This window comes from Vipera berus (assembly GCF_964194415.1).
Source record: "Vipera berus genome assembly, chromosome: Z".
Classification (NCBI taxonomy): Eukaryota; Metazoa; Chordata; class Lepidosauria; order Squamata; family Viperidae; genus Vipera; species Vipera berus.
This window is the reverse complement of record NC_138205.1, coordinates 500,052-521,674: the sequence shown is the minus strand read 5'-3', so window position 1 is coordinate 521,674 and position 21,623 is coordinate 500,052. Positions and strand designations below refer to the sequence as shown.

Here is a 21,623-nt window from a genome sequence, read left to right as displayed (position 1 = left end):
CCGGGGCGCCTACCAGCCCCCCCGCCCCCTCCCCTCGGATGCCCCCCCTTCGCCCGAGGAGAGACCGAGGCCGCAGAGCAGGGCAAACGCTTCCGCCTTTTAATTTCCCCGCAAGTGGGAAGCGATCCGGGTGGTGCTGGGTGCACCCAATCCTGAAAGGGGGAGGGGGGTCCGGGAGGGGTCAGGAAGGGCTTCCAGGGGAGGGAAAGGGAATCCTGGGAAGAGGCATTGGGGACCAGGGAGCTTCCCCCCCCCCCCCGCCGCCCCAAGTTCCACAATCCTTCCAGTTTCAGATCAAATACATTCAGCCAAAGGGGGCTTGAAAGGTCCTCCCGGCCCCCAAGCGAGGCTGTTCTGGAGACGGAACCCCCCCCCGTCTCCTCTCCCCCAAGGAAGCTCACGCCCACGTGGACAACCCACTTGGGGGGGCTTCTGGGAAGGAAGATGGGCGTTGCTGCTGTCCCAGTGGCTCCTGGTTTAAGTGGAGACCCCAGCATCCCTTCTCCAGGCAATTCTTGGCTGGGGAGGCATCCTGCTTTGGGGCTGGGGGGGGCTCCGCTGTGTGCCAACCGGAAGGGCTGGGTCAGGCGTGGGTCTCGGCGGGGGGCACCCTCGCCCGTGTGCTGGTCTTGGGCTGCGGGGGCCAGTCCGGGTCGAAGAGGAGCTGCTGGGCCAGGCGCTGGTACTTGGCCTGGGGAACCGCCTGCCGGCAGCAGGACAACACAGGGGCCGCCTCCCCCAGCTCCAGCTGTGGGGCAGAGAAGGGGCCGCAGCCTGAGCGCCTGGCCGGCCTCCAGAAAAGGCACAAGGTGGCGGCAAGCCTGGCACCCGGCCCTTTGGACCCATGCCAGGCTGGGCGACCACAACTGCCCAGCCAGCCCTCCTGGCCTGCAGGTGGTCACTTGCGAGGCCCAGGCCCCCTCCCCTCTCCCCCCAAAACAGGAGGTTGTGCCCAGGAACAGTGTGTGCAACTCCACAAACGTTGTGGGCTGTTAACAATCAAACAAGGGTCTGGTGGGCTGCAGGAGGCCGCATCCCCCACCCCGGCCGCAGGGTCTCTCTGGCTGCAACGTGTGAGGGGGGGGGCTTCAGCCAGATTGGGAGGGGGGGCAGAGCTGTGCAAGACGGAGCCCTCCACTCCCCCCCCAGGCAAGTTCCAGGCCCTGGGGTGGGTGGGGGTTTAAGCCTTTTTGTCAGCCCAATTCCTGAGCTGCTGGGCCCCTTGCCTCCTCCCTGCCCCAGAAGTGGAAGGGCTCTCTACCTGTGGGAAGGCAGCCTGCCTGGGGTAGTCCTCCCTCTGCCTTCCATAGCAAAGTCGCTGCCAAAGGATGTCGCAGTCGCACACGAAGTTCTGGGGGTGCAGGAGAGGGAGATTAGCCGGCCGTGGGACGACTTGGGGCCACTTCCCCACTCGCAGCCCCCCCCCACCCCACAGGCGAGGGGAGCCGGGCGGTTACCTCCAGGCAGAGGGACAGCACCAGGTTGCTGAACGCCAGAACCAGCAGAACCAGGCGCCACTCGTAGGGGATGCAGGCCAGCTGCAGAGAGAGCAGGCAGAAGTTCAACCGGTGGCTCCTGTGCCCTGTTGAACTCCTGCCCGGGAGGCAAATCCCTCCTCCCCGCTTCATTTCTGGGGGCCCCACCCTGCCCCAAATGCACAGGTAGTCCTCCACTTACAACACTTCATTTACTGACCGTTCAAATGTGGCTGAAAAAAGGGCCTTATGATCCTTAATTTTCATAATTAGGACCTTTGGCAGCTGGCTCCTATTTACGATGGTCGCAGCGTCCCAGAGGGGTCACGCGATTCCCTCTTTGTGACCTTCTGGCGAGCAGTCAATGGGGGGCGTAGATTCGCTTAATGGCCGTGTAACTAATTTACCCTCTGCAGTGATTCGCTTACCAACGATGGCAAGAAAAGTCATAAAATGGGGCAAAACTCACTTAACGACTCACTTAGCAGAAGTTTTGGACGCTCCCCAAAATCCTGGGCCAAGGGGTCCTTCCCCCCTCCCCAAAGGCAGGAATGCGGAGCTTCTGACCCCCCACAAAAGACCCAGAGCCAGAAGACGCCAGCGGCTTCCCCTCCCCCCAGGAGGCCCCAGCAAGGGGTCGCCCCTCTCCGGCGGGGGGGGGCATTCTGGAAGCAGGGGTGTGTGTGTGTGTGTGTGTGCTGCTGAGATGAGCCCCACCCCCGCTCGAATCCTCTTCCCTTCTGCAGCCCCGGCCATCAGCTCCAGGCAGGCGCCAGAGGGAGGCGGGCAGGGTCTATCTGACCCCCCCCTCCTTGGAGGGAGCGGCCCAGATAAGAGGGCCGGGCGGGGGGCCTCGTCGTCCTCGGGCAGCAGCCTCCGTCCGTCTGTCCTTCGGGGTGAGCAGGCCGGGGCCCTACCTGGAAGAGCCGGTCCAGGGCGGGCAGCGGGCAGAGCAGCAGCAGGAGCAGGAAGCCGGAGGCCAGGAGGAGGGAGGCCAGGAAGAGGCCTGCGGGGAGGGAGGCCGGGGTCAGTCTGGCTGGGGGGCTCTTGGGCCCACCCCGGTCTGTCCCTCTAGTCCAGGGGTAGGCAGCCTTGGCTCTGTTATGACTCGTGGACTTCAACTCCCAGAATTCCTCAGCCAGCCATTTCACAAGTCATCAAGGGAGCCATAGTGTTTCCCCCCCCCCCATGCTGGCTCAGGAATTCTGGGAGTTGAAGTCCACGAGTCATAAGAGAGCCCAGGTCCCCCACCCCTGGCCTAGGGTGGTGCTGCCAAATCAAAGGGCACCAAGTCTGAAGGGCCATAAAAGGGCATTACGGGCAGTCCTCGACTTACGGGTCATTTAGTGACCGTTCAAAGTTACGACGGCACTGAAAAAAGTGACCGTTGCAGCAGCCCCCCGGGGTCACGTGATTGAAATTTGGACCCTTAGCAACCGGCTCATATTTATGACGGTTGCAGCGTCCCGGGGTCATGTGATCCCCTTTGGTGACCTTCTGACAAGGAGAGTCAATGGGGGAGCCGGATTCACTTAGTGACCGTGTTACTCACTTAACAACAGCAGTGATTCACTTAACAACGGTGGCAAGAAAGGTGGTAAACTGTGGCAAAACTCACTTAGGAACAGAAGGTTTAGGCTCAATTGTGGTCAAAAGTCAAGAATTGCCTGTCAATTATAATAATAATAAGAAGAATAGAATAACAAAATGCAGAAGAGAAGAGAAGAGAATATAGAATGGAACAGAATAGAATAGAATTATGGAACAGAACAGGACAGAATGGGGTGGAATGGAGAGTAGAATCTCATTGTGGTCACATTTCCACTTAAAACCTTGTCTCAACTCCCGGCCCCAAGAATGGCAGCCCTGGGGCTGAAATCCCTGTGTGTGTGTGTGTGTGTGTGTGTCGGGCTGAGCCGGCCCCTCACCGTTGGTGTGGGTGGGCTGCCGGAAGGGGCGTCCCTTGGAGAAGGCCAGGGCCACGAAGACGTACTGGAAGCAGGAGACGAAGAAGAGGGTGGTGTTTTCGTAGCTGCGGACGGAGTCGGGGTCCTGCCCCCCCATCTCTCGGGGGTCAGTGGCATTCGGAGGGGCCGAGCCGTTGGTGGGGAGGCCGCCACCGCAGCTCCTAGAGGGGGAACCCAGAGTGGTCACTGCAGCGCCCCAGGAAGGGCTGCCTTGCCCGGGCCAAGCAGGGGAAATCCGGAACCCTTCAAGGGAACGTCAAGGTTTATCGCCAGCTTAAACTCTCTGCAAGAACCTGAACTACAGGGAGTCCTCAACTTACAACAGTGACCATTCGAAGTTAAAACGCCACTGGAAAAGGTGACTTATGACCTTTTTTCACTCTTACGACCTTTGCAGCGTCCCCGTGGGTCACATGATCCAAAAGCAGACGCTTGGCAACTGGCTCGAATTTACGACGGTCGCAGCGTCCCAGGATTTCCCCCTTTCTGACCTTCTGGCAAGCAAAGCCAATGGGGGGGAGGGGCAGGTTGACTTTACGGCCGTGTTACTAATTCACCAGCCGCAGTGATTCAAAAACTCACTTAAGAGCTTTTGGGCTCCCCTGTGGTCGTGCGTGGAAGACCACCTGTGCCAAACGGTCAAGCAAATTGGCGGCAGGTAAAGAGTCCGTGGAATTCAAGGCAGGCTGGACTCCGATCTCTTGCGGACTCGAGACAAATGGCGTGTTTGATCCCTCCCTCCCTCCTTTCCTCGGGCTCAGCCTGTCAATCTCCTGTGCTCCACCCCCGCACAGCCCCCACTTACTCCTCCTCCTCCTCCTGGGGGTACCAGGGCTGCCGCTGGACGAGGAGGAAGGCCCCCACCTGGAAGGCGAGCGACAGAAGGATCTGGCCGAGGACGGAGAGAAGCAGCTGCGGAGAGACCAGGCTGCCGGGCGGCCGTTGCGGGACCAGCTCCCTCCAGGCGCTGTTCAGGCTCACTAGAGGAGAAGCAGTGGGGACGGGTCAGGACCGGCCCGATCCAGGCGCGGACCCACTCTGCGCGCCCTAAAACCCCACAGCTCCTTCAAACTGGCGCAGCAGACCCTCCAACCTCCGCCGTGTAGACCCTGCCAGCTGGCCCAGCCTGCCCGGGTGGACGGGCACACGGGCTCCAGCCAGCTCCGAGGGGGAGACGACAGGAGGAGGGCCCAGTGCAGCCCGAGGCTGAAGGAGGCAAAATAATCAAAATAATCCCGGGCATACGGGCAGTTCTTGACTCAAAATTCGTCTAGTGACCGTTTGAAGTTACAACAGCACTGAAAAAAGTGACTTAGGGTCGTTTCACTTAATGACCACTGCAGCTGTCACGTGTTCAAAATTCAGCCCCAGGTTTCCATTGCTAAGCAAGACAGTTGCTAAGTGAATTTCGCCCCCCGGTACCACCTTTCCTGCCGTGGCTCTTAAGTGAATCGTTGCGATTGCTAAGTTAGAAACACGGCCGTTAAATGAATCCGGCCTCCCCCACTGACTTTGCTTGTCGGAAGGTCGCGAAAGGGGATGACGTGACTCCAGGAGGCTGCCACCGTCGTAAATGTGAGTCAGTGGCCAAGCGTCCGAATTTTGATCACGTGACCCTGGGGAATGCTGCGACGGTCGTTAAGTGTGAAAAATAGCCGTAAGTCACTTTTCCCAGTGACCTTGTAACTTTTGTCACTAAATGAACGGCTGTAAATCCAGGACGACCTGTATTCTATTCTATTCTATTCTATTCTATTCTATTATTTTCTATATTCTATTCTATATTCTATATTTATTCTATTCTATATTCTATTCTATTCTATTCTATTCTATTCTATTCTATATTCTATATTCTATATTCTATTCTATATTCTATATTCTATATTCTATATTCTATATTCTATATTCTATATTCTATTCTATTCTTATTTCATTCTGTTATTCCATTCCGTTCCATTCTATGCTATTCTGTATTTTACTATTCGATTCGATTCTATGCTCTCCGTGAGTCATTTATAAAAATAATAAAGGCCGCTTCAAAAAAATAAAAGCTCAACGGACAGATTGGACAGCTGACCCTCGCCGGGGGAGGCGCACTTACTGCTAAAGGCCAGAGACAAGATGATCGCCATGTCAATGAAGAGGTACTGGACATCTCCCAGGTTGCCCAGAATCTGGAAAGAGAGGGTAAGGGCTCTCATCATCCCCGGACTTCGCCCCATCTCAGGGCGGGGGGCTCCCCAAACCCCCAGGCTCACCGAGTAGAGAAGCAGCACGCTGAGATACTGGATGATGCTATAGAGCGACATGAATTTGAAGACGCAGAAGGAGGTGACCAGGGCCGCTCGGCCCTCCCTGGGGAGGGGAAACAGAGAGAGAGAGACCTTCAAGGGGGGGGGCAGAGAAAGCGTCTCCCTCCACATGGGATGGATCTTCTCCTGGGGGGGGTCTTGTGTGAGTCCCCCACGTCCCCCCCCCTGGCAGCAGCCACCTACCGGATGAGGTCCGGAACGCAGGCGATGCTGGGGGTCTTGGAGGTGAAGGGGGAGGCCACCGAGGCCTCCAGCTCCGACAGAGAGATGCCCGCCTGGGCCCGCTTCAGAGCCTGCGGAGAGGAAGGAGACGAGCCCCCCCCCCAGGCAGGACAGGTCTCAGCCGGGAAGTCCTGGCTCCAAGCCGCCCCCCCCCCCACGCCCAACTCCTCTTTCGCTTTTACGCTTCTCCACTTTGGCCATTTCTGCTTTTGCCTCTGCTCCTTTTTACTTCGCTTCTACTTCTATTTCTACTTTTCTTTTTATTATTTTGTTTTATTACTTTACGTCCTACTGAATTTGTTATCGCAGTAAGGCGATCCTGGGCGGCGTACAGCATTCAAAATAAAAGCACAAAAGGAATGAATGTTTATTTATTTGTGGCTTTATATAAAAGTGTAAAGTCACAATAAAAAATGCAGGTTAAAACTAAGAGATAAATAAATGAAAGTATCCATCATTATTTAAAAGAAGCAATGACAAACCACGGGAAGCATTAACTTTAACCAACGGCCCAAGAATGGCAGAAAGTCAGGAGCCCAGGCCATCCGGGGGGGGGGGGGGAGGCGCTGGTCTCTCTCTCTCTCCCTCTCTCTCTCTCCATCTCTCTCTCTCTCTCAACCCCCCTCCAGCATAGCCAGCCCTATTGGGACCCCACACCAGCCGGCTAGAAGGGAGGGGCAGATCTCCCCTGCAGTGGCAAGAGAGTCCGGGGGCGGGGGGGGGGGGCAGCAGAAAAGGCTCTTTAAAATCAGGGCCGTCCAATCTTGGCCACTTTAAGCCTGGCTGGCTGGGGAATTCTGGGAGTTGAAGTCCACAAGTCTTAAAGTGGCCAAGATTGGACACCCGTCTCCCAGACCTCGCAGGTGGAAAGTCCTTGGCCAAGGAGGTCTGGAGGCCTCTTCTGCTGCAGTGAGCGGGCCAGACCAATCCCATTGGGGGGGGGCAAGACCCTTACTCAGATGGCCTACTCTCCATTTGAGATTCTCCACCCAGCCCCTGGAGCCGGCGGACTTTGGCCAGCCCCCTCTCCTTCTGGACCGTTCCGCGTGTAGGGCGACCCGGACGGGACCACTCACCCCACAGTCGTTGGCGCCGTCTCCGCACATGCCCACGCAGTAGCTGCAAGAAGCCACCTGGGTCAGGAGAGGGAGGGAGGGCTCCCACCGCCCTCTGTCCTGCTCCACTGGGACCCCCTTCTCCCCCCCCCCGTTTCCTGGCACCTACTCCATTTTCTGCAGGGCTTCCACCAGCTGCGTCTTCTGATCGGGCGCCATGCGGGCGTAGATGGTGCCACAAAGCAACAACTGCAACGCAAAGCAACAGCTGCGACTTGGGCGAGGGGGGGTAGGACTTGTGGCCTCCTCCAGGAAACCAGCTCCCCCCCACCCCACGCCTCCCCTGTCCCTGGCAGGGTCCCACCTTCGGCAGCAGGTCTGGGAAGTGATCCAGGAGGACCGCAAAGGATTTCCCCCCCATGGCAAAATGGTAGCTGATGTCCGGGACGGCTGGCTGTGCAGCAGGGGGGCGATCTGCCTCATCCACCAGCAGCTTAATCTCCGGAGGGCCCTGAGGGAGAAGGGAAAGGGCACGGTGGGCAAAGCGGCTGCCCCCCACGCCCCCCGGAAGAGGGTCGGGAAACGCCGGAAAGAGGCTCTCACCTGCTGCTCGCCCTTGCTCGCCGCCCTGCCCGCCACGGGCAGTTCATCGGCGTATTGCCAGTGGATGGTTGCTGGCTGCCCGTCCCTGGGGGGCAGAGCCTCCGTCAGGACCACCTTCCCCTTGGACGGGATCATGCCACACTCGCGGCCCACGGAAATGGCGGTCAACAGGTTGTCCCCTGGGCCGTGGAGAGCAGGAGGAGAGGGAGAGGGAGGGGGAAGAAGAGGAAGAGGAAAAAGAAGAAGAGGAGGAGAGGAAGGAGGAGAAAAAGCAGGAAGAAGAGGAAGAGGAAGAAGAGAGGAGGGAGGAGGAGAAAGAGCAGGAAAGAGGAAAAAAAGAGAAGAGGAAGAGGAGGAAAAAGGAAGAGAGGAGGAGGGAGGAGGAAAAAGCAGGAAGAGAAAGAAAGCAGGAAGAGGAAGAGAAGAGAAAGGAAAAAGGAAGAGGAAGAGAAGAGAAGAGGAAAAAGAGGAAGAGAGGAGGGAGGAGGAGAAAGAAGGAAAAGGGGATGAGAAAGAGGAGAGGAGGAGGGAAAATGAACCCCATCTCCGCAAGACCCCCAATCCCTCCCCCACTCGAGGAGGGCAGCCCTTTGCTTTAGCACCTGCCCCCCCCTTACAATTTCCCAGCCAGCTCTGCCAGGAGAAGCCATCACCGTTGCCGGAGGGTTCAACGCGGGGTGGGGAGAGCGGACAATGTGTGCCCACCTGTCACCATGACGGAGCGGACGCAGGCCCGCCGTAGCTCGGCCAGGATCGGCACCGTTTCCGGCTTCAACTTGTTCTGAAGCAGGACCAGCCCCAGGAAGTCCATGCTGACCTCCACGGCGTCTCTGGGGGAGAAAGGGGCAGCCGTTGGGGCGGGGCTGGGCGTGCAAGGGCCCCGTCGGGACCCTCGGGGCCACGGGGGAGCCGTGACTCACCGGGAAACATGGTGGATTTTGTGCCACATGTATTTGCTTTCCAGCCGCCGGCTGGCCAGGGCGATGACACGCAGTCCTCCTCGGGTGTAGGACTCCAGCACGGAGGAGAAGTCGTCTGGAACTGAACGGAGGCATTGGGGAAGGAAGGGGGCCACCCTCCCCCACCACTGGTGAGCCACTCGGGCTGGGGCCGAGACCCCGAGGGGTCCGTGTCCCACGGCTGTCCCCCCCGTCTGGTTTTTGCCGGGGCGTCCTCAGAGGGATGGGACGGCCAGGGGACAGCAGCAACCTCTGCCGGGTGTCCCCTCCCTTCCCGCCCACCCCTTGTCTGCAAAAGAGAAAAGATTACTGGTCTCCTTGCGGCAGAGGCTGCCCACTGTCTCCGGCGCGCCTTTCATGTAGGCCACCAGGCGCTTCTCGCCCAGCGTACGGGTCACGACACTCATGCGCCGCAGGCCGGAGCAGAAGGGGAACTGCGCCAAGATGCCAATCTGGCTGCCTCTCTGCAAGGGGAGGGGGACGAGAGAGGAGGGGCAGAGAAGGTGGCACGGTGGGTGAGAGCGCTGGGCTCAGGGGGGGCCCTGGTTGCCCGGGAGGAAAAGGGGCTGCCCCACTTACCATCAGGTCCAGAAGCTCCTGGAAAGAGAGCAGAATGGAGGGTCAGAGCTGAGACCCCCCAAGGCCCACACCCGGGGCCCCAAAGCCCGGCCCCGTGGCCCCTGCGTTCCTCCAGCCTCACTGCTCACCTCGTCCCCAGTCGGTGCCTCTGAGGGCGCTGGGAGCCGGCAGCCTGGCGGGTGGACAATGGTGGGCTGGATTCGGTCATGCAGGGCCGTTTCCTCCTGGGTGGGCTCCTCCAGGACCTGGTTGGGGGGCAGGAACGGCTACGGTCCCACGACTCCGAGAAGCGCAGGCCGGCTTCCGAGCCACCCCGCCTCGGGTGCCCCGTGCAACCCCTGGCGCCCCGCATCGCTTGGGTGGGCCCGTGTCTAAAGCAGCGAGGCGAGAAGGCCTCGCGCACTCAGAAGGAAAGGCGCGACGGCCTTACCCAGCCGGTGGCCGCGAACATCCTGAGGTCGAGGGGGTCTCCCGAGAGGCGGCCCTCCAGGGTGGTGAGCGAGTGGCAGGCAGCCATGGCGGCGACAAACGAGGAGCTGGCCAGGTGGGGCTCACGGACATCTCGTCCCATCGGGAGGAAGCTGGGAAGGAAAAGAGCTGAGCCCTCTTGCCGGCCGGCGCAGAGGACCCGGCAGGGCCTGGGGGGACAAAGGGAGGTTTTCTGGGGGGCAAGGCCGGGACCCCCAGTTATGAGGCCGCTGCCGTCATCCCCAATGAAGTTTTGTGTATAACTGCGTGGATTGTGCGTATGCGCTTACTTCTTCTCTGTCATGTTCTCCTCGTAGGCTAAATAAACATATACAGGAAGTCCTGGACTCAACCGAGTCCAGAATTTCTGTTGCTAAATGAAATAGACTTTTTCCTCATTTTATGACTTTGCTTGCCACCGTTGTTAAGTGAGCCACTGAAGTTAAGTGAGTCATGCGGTTGTTAAGCGAATCTGGTTTCCCCATTGACTTAGCCGGTCAGAAGGTCGCAAAATGGGATTACGTGACCCCTCTGGGACACTGCGACCGTCGTAAGTGTGAGTTGGTGGCCAAGCAGCCGAATGTAAATCACCTGACTGCAGGGACGCTGCAGCGGTCATACTTCAAAGTCACCAAGCAAACCGCTGTAAATTGAGGACAACCTGTAATTCTGCCCCAGTTCCAAGCTTAGGGACCCTCTGCAGATTCAGCCCCCCTGCAGGGAATCCCTGCCTCCCCGCCTCCCAGGGCCACCGAAGCCCCCTTCCCAATCGGCTGATTCCTGCAAGGTGGCAGTCGACCACAGCCACACAACGCCCCCCCCAGCCCACTCACCGGCCCCCCTGCGCTTGCACAAACCCCCAGAAGTCCAGGCCATCTTCGGTCAAGGTGCCAGTCTGCAAGGGGGACAGGATCCCGGTCAGCCAGCCGGTCCGAGAAGAGCTGCCCCTCCCCCTCTCCCGGGGGAACCAGAGGGGGGAGGCACCTTGTCGAAGCACATCAGGTTGAGCTGCCCACAGAGGTTGATGCGCTGGGGGCTGAGGGAGAAGATCTGCTTCCGGCGCAGGCGCCGCTGGGCGTAGACCACCCCGGCCGTCATGGCTGCCGGCAAGGCGGGGGGCACCGTGATGGTGAGGATGTCCAGGGATTCCAGCACGATGCGGCCAACGGGCTCCTGGCCGGGGAGGGGAAGAGAAAAGGTGGGCCCTTCGGTCAGAGCACCCCCCCCCAAAAATCTAGAGATGCCCAGTTTGATTTATTGTCTGTCTGTCTGTCTATTTATTCATTCATCGATCGGCCAACTATTGTATATATATGGGTCTCTCTCTGTCTGTCTATCTATTCATTCATCCGCCAACTATTATATACATCTAGTTCTGTCTGTCTGTCTGTATCTATCTATCTATGATCTATCTATCTATCACCTATTTATTCATTCATCCATCTGCCAACTATTATATATATCTGGGCCTGTCTATCTGTCTATCTCTCTTTCTCTCTCTCTCTGTATCTCTGTATCTCTCTCTCTCTCTCTCTCTCTCTCTCTCTCTCTCTCTCTGAAATGTGTATGCCACCCATCTCCCCTGGTGACTCTAGGCAGCTTGCAAGTTATCTGGGTCTGTCTATCTGTCTATCTCTCTTTCTCTCTCTCTCTGTATCTCTGTATCTCTGTATCTCTGTATCTCTCTCTCTCTCTCTCTCTCTCTCTCTCTCTCTCTCTCTCTCTCTCTCTCTGAAATGTGTATGCCACCCATCTCCCCTGGTGACTCTAGGCAGCTTGCAAGTTATCTGGGTCTGTCTATCTGTCTATCTCTCTTTCTCTCTCTCTCTCTGTATCTCTGTATCTCTGTATCTCTCTCTCTCTCTCTCTGAAATGTGTATGCCACCCATCTCCCCTGGTGACTCTAGGCAGCTTGCAAGTTATCTGGGTCTGTCTATCTGTCTATCTCTCTTTCTCCCTCTCTCTGTATCTCTGTATCTCTGTATCTCTCTCTCTCTCTCTCTCTCTCTGAAATGTGTATGCCACCCATCTCCCTTGGTGACTCTAGGCAGCTTGCAAGTTATCTGGGTCTGTCTATCTGTCTATCTCTCTTTCTCCCTCTCTCTGTATCTCTGTATCTCTGTATCTCTCTCTCTCTGAAATGTGTATGCCACCCATCTCCCCTGGTGACTAGGCAGCTTGCAAGTTATCTGGGTCTGTCTATCTGTCTATCTCTCTTTCTCTCTCTCTCTGTATCTCTGTATCTCTCTCTCTCTCTCTCTCTCTGAAATGTGTATGCCACCCATCTCCCCTGGTGACTCTAGGCAGCTTGCAAGTTATTGCAAGATAGACTCCTTGCCACTGTGCCTGGGTGCTGCCCATTTTACAAACCGAGAGTGGGGGTCTACCTGAAGGATTCCCCCCCAGCCTGCCCCCTCCCCCTGCCCTCCATTCGCAAGGGGGATTCCTCAGCAGCAGCTGAAGCAGCCCCTGCCCTCCGTGCTGCCCTCTGCTGGACACCCACGGCCTGCTGGACGCTGCGGATCACAGAGTACAGCATGCCGATGCCAGCCACGCCAACCAGGCAGAGGAGGAAGCGGAAGGCGTCTCGGAAGAGGCGGAAATCGGTGGGCTTCGGGAACAGGATGGAGCAAACGAGCTGCCCCTTGGAGGTGGAGAAGCCTGGGGAGAGAAGGGCTGGGGGTCAGCCCCCGGAAAAGCACCTTTACACACACACACACCGCCATTCTGAGCCAAGAAGGGCCTCACCTGTCCGGATCACCAGTGCCCGTACTGGCTCTCCGGAGTAGTACCGTGTCTGGATGACGGAGGTGCCGCAGAAGAGCGTGTGCCGCTTATGTTCATCTGGGTCATAAACCGGATCCCGGAGGGGCCCACCTTCCCGGGCTGGGACGGGCAAGGCCGTCTTGGTGACGGGGACGCTTTCCCCTGGTGAGAGAGGAAGATCAGAGGCCAGGAAGGACACGCTTCCCGGCAGCCCCCCTGCCGCTCCCTTACCTGTCAACATGCTCTCGTTGACGATGGCCATCCCACTCAGCAGCACCGCGTCGCACGGCACGGTGAGTCCCGCGGGAGGGACCAGCAGCACGTCGCCCGGCACCAGCTCCGTGGAGAAGATGGCTTCCGTTTCTGCAAGGAAGATGGCGAGACTCCAGTTCTGGGGGACGCGTTGGGGCTGCACCAAAGGGGGCAGTGGGCTCCAAGGCTTCGGTCCACCAGTCACAGCAAGGCTCCAACGTGGGCCCGCCAGCACCCTTCCCTGACCCCCACCGGTGCTTCCCCGTGAACCAAAGTTCAAAGATTGGAGTCCTGGTGGACGATCACTTAAAGGTGAGCCAGCCGTGTGTGGTAGCAGCGAAGAAAGCCAATACAATCCTTGGTTGTATTAACAAAGCCATAGAATCAAAACCAAGTGAAATATTAGTACGGCTTTTTAAAGCCCTAGCAAGGCCACACCTGGAATACCAGCATCCAATTTTGGTCACCACATCCCAAAAAAGATGTCGAGAGTTTGGAAAAAGTTCAAAGAAGAGCAACTCAAGAGGATCCGAGGCCTGGAGACCAAAACATACGAAGAACGGCTGCAGGATTTGGCTCTGGCCAGTCTGGAGGAAAGAAGGACCAGAGAGGACACGAGAGCCGTTTTCCGGTATTTGAGGGCTGCCCCAAAGACACGTGTGTGTGTGTGTGTGTGTGTGTGTGTGTGTGTGTGTGTGTTGGCATTTGAGGGCTGCCCCAAAGACCGGGGGGGGGCAGGGGGGGGCAACTTATTTTCCAAAGCACCAGAAGGCAAAAAAAGAAACAATGGATGGGAACTAATCAAGGAGAGAAGCAACCTGGAATTCAGGAGAAACTTCCTGACAGTGAGGGCAATTAACCAGTGGAACAGCTGGCCACCAGAAGTTGTGGGTGGTGCAACACTGGAGGTTTCTAAGAGGAGACTGGACAGCTGTCTGAAACAGGGTCTCCTGCTTGAGCAGGGGGTTGGACTAGAAGACCTCCAAGGTCCCTCCTAGCTCTATTCTGACTGGGGCCGACTCACCACAGGGTCCTCGGGCGACGGCCACCTGGACGACGTTGTGGGCCGAAACCATTCCGTGCAGCAGCACGTATTGCTGGAAGAGGAGGAAGGGCCGGCGTCAGGGCCAGGGTAGGCCTCCCCCTCCCCCAGCCCCGGCCGCCTGGCCCTCCCCCACCTTGCGGATGGTGTAGAGGGAGGAGCCGATGGAGAGGAAGGACATGAAGAGGATGGTGGAGGCGTAGAGGTAATAGTCATCCAGGGACCACAGGAGGACGCTGAAGGCTTGGAAAATGTAGAAGGGGTTCAGGACCTGAGGAGGGAGGGAGGACACGTGGCCAGGGGTCAGGACTCCATCTTGTGGCTCCTGGGGCCCCCTCCCTCAGCCCCCCAGACCCACCTCTTTGATGAGGAGGTGGGCCAGGGAAGGCACTTGAACGTCGATCTGGTTGGCGCCGTAGAAGATTTTCCTAGGAAGAGAGTAACGTGCTCGCCTGTCCCCTCTTCCCCCCAGGAAGCCCCCCCCCGGCTCCCCCCCAGCTCAGTACCACCTCCTCCTCACCGGTAGTCCTGGGTGCTGCGAGGGAGGCCCCCGCCGTGGCCAAAGTGCAGGGAGGAGCAGGGCTGGCCCCGGTCCAGAGCGGTGAGTCGCCGGAAGGCCTGGGCCTCCGTCGCCCAGAGGTAGCGCACGTTGCGGTGCGTGAAGAAGCGGACCTGCGGCAGGGCAAGACGGTCAGGGGCATCCCTGGCGGAGGAAGGGGGGCTGCCACAAGGGGCCTGCCCCAGCTCACCTGGGCCTGCTCCCCACAGGTCGCTGGGGAGAGAAGACGATCCTCACAGCCCGTGTCCTCCGTCAGCCCCGCTGGGCACGGGGGCCGCTTGCTCTCTGGCTGCTGCGGGAAGCCCAAGGGGTCGGTGCCGGGGGCAGAGAGAGAGGAGACCCGTTCCCTGGACCAGGTCTGGAACTCGTCCTGGAGGAGGAGGAGGAGGAGATGGAAGGAGGAAGAGGAGGAGGAGAGGAGACAGAAAAGGGGAAGAGAAAGAGGAGATGAAGAGAAGGAGGAGGAGGAGGAGGAGAAGAAAAAAAACAGGAGGAAGGAGATCTGAACCGCGCCCTGCTCCACAGCTGGGGCACAGAGCTGCCCGTCCGTGGGACGCAGAAGCCAAGAAGGCTACCCCGCACCCATCCAGATGACCGCTTCCTTGGGCCCAGAAGGGAGGCCTCTTCCCAGCCTGACAAGGCGCCCTGCTGGCCCTCGGGCACGTCCAGGGGTGCCCCCCGCCTGCGGAGGGAGGGAGGGTCCGGTCTGCAAGGAGCCTGCTGGGGGGAGGGCCTCGCTGGGGCCCCTACCGTGGTTCTCAGCAGCACCATCTGGGCATCCCGCAGCGGCACAGCCCGGCACGTCCACTTGACGCTCAGCTCCGGCAGCCAGTACAGGAAGAGGAGGAGGAAGCCGCCACTGCAGACGGTGCCCAGCGAGACCAGCGCCAGCTTCCAGCAGCAGGGGCTGTAGCCCCGGATCTCCTGCGGAGGGAACGCAGTCAGGCCAGCCGTGGCCCCCGAGAGGGTCTGTGTCAGAGGGGCCACGGTAGGTGGGCGGCCTCAGGAAGCTGCAGCTGGCCGCCAAGACCGGCTCCTGCGGGAAGGTGAGGGGGGTGGACAGGAGCCACGAGCACCCAGCCCAGGCCGATGGTGGTGCCCCTGCAGAGCAGGACCCCAGCCTCGTGGCAGCTCCTGGGCAGGGGGGCCACGGGGCCCACCGGGGGAGGCACGGCCCTGGGTGCCAGCCTTGAGCGCTGCCGGCATAAGGGGCCCACCCAGCCGCTGGCACTACCCCCGCCCAGCTGCACTGACCATTTCATCCTCCTCGTTGCAGTTCACGTACGCTGCGGTCGTTCTCGCCATGCTTCCTTTCTGTGGGTCACACGCCTACCCCACTGCCAAGCTCCTGTGGGGCAGGAGGGGCAAGAGCTGTCCCCTCAGCCAGCCATTCCCTGCCCCCCAGCCGGCCAAAGGCAGCTGGCAGGAGGAACGGCCCTCCCGCCCCACATGCCCCTCCAGCCTCCCCCCAAGTCCCAAAGCAGCCTCCCCGGCCCCCGAGCTCCTCGGCCGGCCCCTCCTGGCTCCGGGTGGCCGGCCGACTGCCCTGCTCCTGAATGAATCCCGTTGTCCCCTCCAGCCTGTGGCTTTGGGCGGTCGACCAGCGGGATGTGGCCACGGCCCAAAGGCCGCTAGTGAGGGCAGAGAGCCCAGCCCCGCCTGCCCAGCCGGAGCCCCCAGCCGGGGGGGGGAGGGTGGACTTACGGCAGCTTTTGTCACTGTGTCAGCTGTAGGGCCCCGGGTCCACCGGCCACATCCAGGAGGGGAAGGTGGGCAGCGTGGGCAGCAACTGGAAGGACAAGAGGCCAGGCTAAGCAGGGGCGCCAGCTGATGGGGGGGTGGCACTGCCCGTGCTTGCTGGGGGGGCAGACAAGGAAAGAGAGCCATGGGGAATCCTGGGGAGGGGGGGGGAAGCAGAGGGCAGCCCCGCCTGGGAGATCCCCCGCTTCGGACCCCATCCCGTCCCCGGCATGCATGTGAGACGGTGGCCTCTTGCAGGCAGCAGCCTCCGTCCCCGTTGCTCGGCTTCGGCCCCAGAGTCCGGCTCCTGCTAGTCTTGAAAAGTCAGCTGTTTCCACACAATACACTCGTGGGTTGCAAATTTAGAGGCTGCGTTTGTCCAACAGGCCAAGTTTTAAACCAGGAGTGTCCAACCTTGGCGACGTTAAGACTCGGGGACCTCATCTCCCAGAATTCCCCAGCCAGCCACGTTTCCACTCTGGGAGAGCTTGCACAGGAGGGCTGAGGTATCAGCTCGCCCAGCCAATCAGAGACCAAGAGAACTCCCCGTACGGGAGCAGTCCACCTTTTACCATAACTAAAAGGAAGGAAAGACAGGATCTCGCAGCCGGGAACAATGTGGGCTGTTGTAGCAAGCCCTGATTGATTGGGGCAAGTTCACACCTGTCAAACCATCCACTCTGACGGTTCGTGTCGGAATCCGACAGGCGCCTGGCCGCCCTTCGCCCGAGTTCCTCAAGCCCAGTTTCCTCTTGGCACGGGGCGCTGGCCACAACACCTGGCAACCCGGGGCCAGCAAACCAGAAAGGATTTCATGCACACATGATCTGCGCTGCAGCCCCAGACCGGCCTTTCTGGACAGGCAGGTTTCGGCTGGCCTGGGTCTCTTGGGCAAATACCCCCCCCCCAGCCTGTTTCCAAGTTCCTGATCCTGCAGGGCGCAGGCGGAAGAGCTTGGAGCAGCCTGGCATCAGCCTGGCTGGTGGAGGGCACCACCGCCCGCCTCCCTCTGCCTCTTCAGCCTGGGCACCGTCAGGCCACAGTCTCTTCTTGGAGCCGATACAGACCCCGCTCGCCGTACGAAATTTCCACCGCTAAGTGAGACATGAAGTTAATTTTTATTTTTTTTTATTTTAATTCCATTTATATCCCGCCCTTCTCCGAAGACTCAGGGCGGCTTACAAGCTTAGCAGTAGCCTTCATTCTATGTATATGCCTGCTTATTCGGGCTTTCACACACACCCCAAGCGGCATTATTACAAAGTCAGCTTATTGCCCCCAACAATCTGGGTTAATTTTGTTAGATGATTAGTGCCAGCCATTGGCAGTTCCCCAAAAGGATCATCAGATGGAGGCAAAGAGGCTTCTTTGCTTCCACTGATGAGCCAAGGGTCTCGGACCCACAGCCCCATTGGCGAGAGAGTTTTATGGTCAAGGAGGGGCCAAGACCCCCCATAAATACCTCTGCACGAGGGGCTGCTCTTTGTTCTAATTCTAACTCTTGTTCCAGTTCTGTTCTCCAGTTCTATCTCTACTCCTAACCTCTAGTTTAGTCATGTAATGCTAGCTTGTTGTCTTTTATTTTATTTCTCTCTCACATGCAGGCATGAATGCTTTCATGCCAAGTATTTATTTCTCTTTGATCTATCATGAATAAAGCTAACATGATTGCATCTCTGCGTGATGCCTTTGCTTGGAAGCTCCTTTAACGATTCACTCGTGAGAACACCTCACAAATTTTGTCCTGTTTTACAACGTTTCTTGCCAGTTGTTAATTGCTGGAATTGTTCACTGAGTAAGTGAATCTGGCTTCCCCGCTGGTTGGTCAGCAGGTCACTGACCCCAGGACCGTCGTAAATATGAACCAGCTGCTGAGCTTCTGAATTCTGATCATGTGATCGCGGGGATGCTGCAATGGTCTTGCGACCCTATCTGGACCGAGATGCTCTACGTACGGTCACTCATGCGCTCGTCACCTCCCGGGTAGATTACTGCAATGCTCTCTACATGGGGCTGCCCTTGAAGACCACCCGGAGGCTTCAGCTGGTGCAGAATGCGGCCGCGCGGGTAGTGATCGGAGCACCCCGATACTCCCATATTATACCCCTCCTGCGTGAGCTGTATTGGCTACCGGTTGCCCTCCGGGTGAGGTTCAAGGTGCTGGTGATGACCTATAAAGCCCTAAATGGCTCAGGCCCGGGATACTTGCACGACCGTCTGCTGCCGGGAACGACTTCCCATCACACAGGGAGGGCCTCCTCAGGGTGCCGTCGGCCAATGTCGGCTGGCGACCCCCAGGGGGAGGGCCTTCTCTGTGGGGGCAGCTGCTTGGTGGAACCAACTCCCCCGGGAGCTCCGGATGGCCCCAGACCTTCGGTCCTTTCGCCGTGACCTTGAGACATATCTTTTCCAACAGGCCGACCTGGACTGATGATAATGGGGGTTTGTAATTATGATTTTAAATGTTTTTATTGGTTTTGGTGGGACTTTGACACAATTTAATTCTTTTTTAATATTTGTATTCATTTGTATTTTATTGTTGTTAGCTGCCCTGAGACCTTCGGGAGATAGGGCGGCATACAAGTCTCTTAATTAATTAATTAATTAATTAATTAGAGTGAAAAATGGTTGTAAACCACTTTTTTCGGCAGCGCCACAACTCCAAATGGTCACTAAACGAATGAAGTCGAGTAGTTGCCTGTACGACTTTGGTGTGCCCTTACTGGACGGAGGTGCCCGGTTTGGGAAAGGCTGGTGGCATCACCCAGGCCTTGTCTTGGAGGGTTTCCATGCCCACCCCAAATGCAGGAGACCACGACGGGGGTCAGCGAGGCCTGGGCGCGGCTGGGTGCAAAGCCGCAGAGGGTCCTCGGGAGAGGCGTCAGGGAGAAACTCACTTAACAAATCTCTCGTTTAGGAACAGACACTTTGGGCTCAGCCGAGGTCGTACGTGGAGGAGCGCCCGTATTTGAAAAGTTGCATGCTGCGTGAGGGCAACGGAGGAAAGAACAAAAAATCCAATTTAGAGGTGTGGTCCAGAGCGGAGGGGTGGGGAGGGACCGCAGCGGGGGTCTTGCTTCCCTATAACCGAGAGTGAAGCACTTGGCACCCCCCAACTAGGGCGGGGGGGAACTTTAGGAAGATCCCTGAGACCCTTCCCAGCTGGGAGAGGCAGCCCCTGCCCTGCCCCGGAGAAGGAAGCGGGCTGGTGCTGCCAATTTTGTTAACGGCTTCTCCTGCCTTGGTACCGTAACGGCTTTCCCTCCAGGGCTGCGTTGGCTGCCAAAAGCCCGTTGACTTCCTGGCCTTGAATCAACCCGCTACGCCCCGCTGCCAGGGAGCTTAGCACGGCCCTCCCCTTCAGCTGGGCCTGGCATACCCGGGTGAAAGCAGGGCACCCAAACCCTGAGCTTGGCACAAGCCTCGGTAGAAAACTCAGCTTGTGGCTCTTGGTAAAAAACCCCGGAAAAATCCCAGTTCAGGCAGAGAAAGCTGGGAAGGTCAGCGGAAAGCCTTGGCTCCCCCGTTCCTGCAGCTGGAGACGCCCAGCGCCCCAGCGCCCCCGGGCTGTTCTCTGCCAGGGCATGCCCGTCACTCTTCCCCGCCCAGGAAGAGCCCGGCTTGGGCGCAGCGCAGGTGGGACCCCCAGGCCACACGAGCGGCTGTGTGGTCTGGCCCGGAGGAGGAAGCAGCACGCTGGATGCCGAGCCCCCTCCCGGGGCAGCAGATTCTATGGGGAGACCCCACCCAGGCTGATGAGCTTGATTTATCTGCCGCTGAGGCTTGGGGTGAGGGAGGGCTCCTTTATCTAGCCCCCAAATCTCAGGCCTCTCCAGCTGCCATCCCGCATCAACAGGGAGTCCTCAACTTACAACCACAAGGGAGCCCAAAATTTCTGTTGCTAAGCGAGACGTTTCTTAAATGACTTTTGCCCCGTTTTCTTGCCACCGCCGTTAAGTGGATCTCTGCTGCTGTTAAGGTAGTAACACGGTGGCTAAGTAAATCCGGCTTTCCCACTGACTTTGCTTGTCAGGAGGTCGCAAAACACACACACAAACAAACACACACCGGGACAGGGTGACCATCGTAAATACAAGAAGCGTCTGAATTTTGATCCCTTGGCCACGGGGATTCTGTCGTCAGTGTGAAAAATGCCACTTTTTTCAGTGCCGTTGTAACTTTGAAAAGTGTCACTAAATGAGCGGTGGTTAAGAGGAGGACTGCCTGTGCCCGTATGGGGAAGTGGGGGCAAGCTGGGGTTTGCATGCAGACACACAGGCAAGGCGAGGATCTTAATCTTGGGCAGGAATTTGGACTAGAGCAGCCTTCCCCCCCCCCAAACCTTTGGGGTAGCTGGGGCCGGTTCCCTGGACAGAAGGGGGGGGCTGGTTTCCCGTGCTGCCTGCATCCCACGGAGGGGGCTTCGCTTGTTTGCACGGGCCGGTTTCTGGCCTGCCACGGACCGGGGGGGGGTTGGGGTCCTCCGGACTACACTAGAAGACCCTACAAGGTCCCATCCAGTCCTATGAATCTATACCACCCCTGGCACCCCAAAACTGGCAGCCTCTGGTTCAGACTAGCATGGGGTATGGGGGGGGGGGGTTGTCTCTGGCAATTTGTCATTAAAAACACACAAACACCCAATTTGTGGGGCTGCAGCTGCCTTCCTGGAGGGCTACGCAGAGGGGAGCCTGCCTTTGCCACCTCAAGAGGGGATTCCACCAACAGAGAGGAACCATTTGTGTCGTGTGTGTGTGTGTGTGTGTGTGTGTGTGTGTGTGTGTGTGTGTGTGTGTGTGTGAATGAATTAACCATTAATCAGTGGAACAGCTTCGCTATAGAATTTGCGGGGCTTCGCTGCTGGAGGTGCCTGGAATGGCTGAGCAGGGGGTCGACTAGAAGACCTCCGAGGTCCCTTCCAGGCTGTGTTTTTTTTGGGGGGTGGGGGTGGTCTGACAGCGGCTGCTGGAGGTGCCTGGAATGGCTGAGCAGGGGGTCGACTAGAAGACCTCCGAGGTCCCTTCCAGGCTGTGTTTTTTTGGGGGGGTGGGGGTGGTCTGACAGCGGCTGGGAGACCGGGAGTTGAAGTCCGCCCATCTTGAAGTTGCCAAGTTTGAGAAACGTTGTAGCAACGTTGAGAAACATCGTGTAAATGCAGCCTCCGGAGAAAAACTGGCGGGAAGTGCAAGGAGCGCTCGGAGATCCTTGCAGTTGGCCGGGAAAGGCCGGACGGGGGGCGCCGCGAGGGTCCGGGGCTGCTCCTTCCCTGCATGCGGCCGTCCGGCTAGAGGGGAAGGGGCTGCCAGGTTGCCCTCCCGCCCGGGACGCAGCCTCTCCTTCCCTTCCCCAGGCGAGGATGGTGCTTTCCCCGGCCGGGCACGCTCGCCCGGGACCCCCCAGCCCGCCCATTGACCCTTCCCGCCCGGCCACACGCAAGATCCCCTCCCGAGGTCGCGTTCCCACGAGACGCGGATTCCCGCCTCGGCCCACGTGACCGCCGAACGCGCCGCAGCCCACGTGACTCACCCGCTGGAGGCTCCTCATCACATCTCCCGGCGCGGGGGAGGGGGCGCGAGAGGGGCGGGGCCGGAGAGGAGGAGGGGGAGAGGGGCGGGAGAGCGCAG

At 58.7% G+C, this 21,623-nt stretch overlaps 1 protein-coding gene across 8 annotated transcripts; it reads right to left on the bottom strand.

Moving 5' to 3' along the window:
- Positions 1-335: 335 nt before the first annotated feature.
- LOC308676986 (polyamine-transporting ATPase 13A3-like) lies at positions 336-21,606 on the bottom strand. Of its 8 annotated transcripts, none has more exons than XM_081343062.1 (32): positions 15,964-16,048; positions 15,514-15,607; positions 15,010-15,183; positions 14,450-14,629; positions 14,221-14,372; positions 14,059-14,128; positions 13,837-13,971; positions 13,683-13,755; positions 12,638-12,769; positions 12,389-12,568; positions 12,144-12,301; positions 10,625-10,813; positions 10,474-10,535; positions 9,603-9,810; positions 9,301-9,417; positions 9,173-9,190; positions 8,904-9,057; positions 8,555-8,675; positions 8,340-8,464; positions 7,635-7,813; positions 7,396-7,542; positions 7,201-7,280; positions 7,053-7,095; positions 5,938-6,047; positions 5,701-5,797; positions 5,544-5,616; positions 4,248-4,422; positions 3,404-3,603; positions 2,393-2,481; positions 1,458-1,538; positions 1,262-1,351; positions 387-748 (listed from the first exon to the last, which is right to left on the bottom strand). In XM_081343062.1, exons 2-32 carry the CDS (start codon positions 15,562-15,564, stop codon positions 584-586), a joined length of 3,828 nt encoding a protein of 1,275 aa, XP_081199188.1. In that variant the 5' UTR covers positions 15,565-15,607; positions 15,964-16,048; the 3' UTR covers positions 387-583. The 8 variants fall into 8 exon arrangements, 6 of the variants coding, with proteins under 6 accessions (XP_081199189.1, XP_081199192.1, XP_081199188.1 ...); XM_081343064.1 differs by having other exon boundaries at positions 9,603-9,753; XM_081343065.1 differs by having other exon boundaries at positions 3,404-3,600; positions 9,603-9,753.
- Positions 21,607-21,623: the final 17 nt, after the last annotated feature.

Excerpts from the sequence above, each read along its gene's own strand:
- LOC308676986 (XM_081343062.1), bottom strand. The coding sequence starts at position 15,564 with ATGGCGAGAACGACCGCAGCGTACGTGAACTGCAACGAGGAGGATGAA. Across the intron at positions 14,630-15,009 it reads TGGTGCTGCTGAGAACCACG|GACGAGTTCCAGACCTGGTC; the intron begins GTAGGGGCCCCA and ends CTCCTCCTCCAG. Across the intron at positions 8,465-8,554 it reads AAAATCCACCATGTTTCCCG|AGACGCCGTGGAGGTCAGCA; the intron begins GTGAGTCACGGC and ends TTTCTCCCCCAG.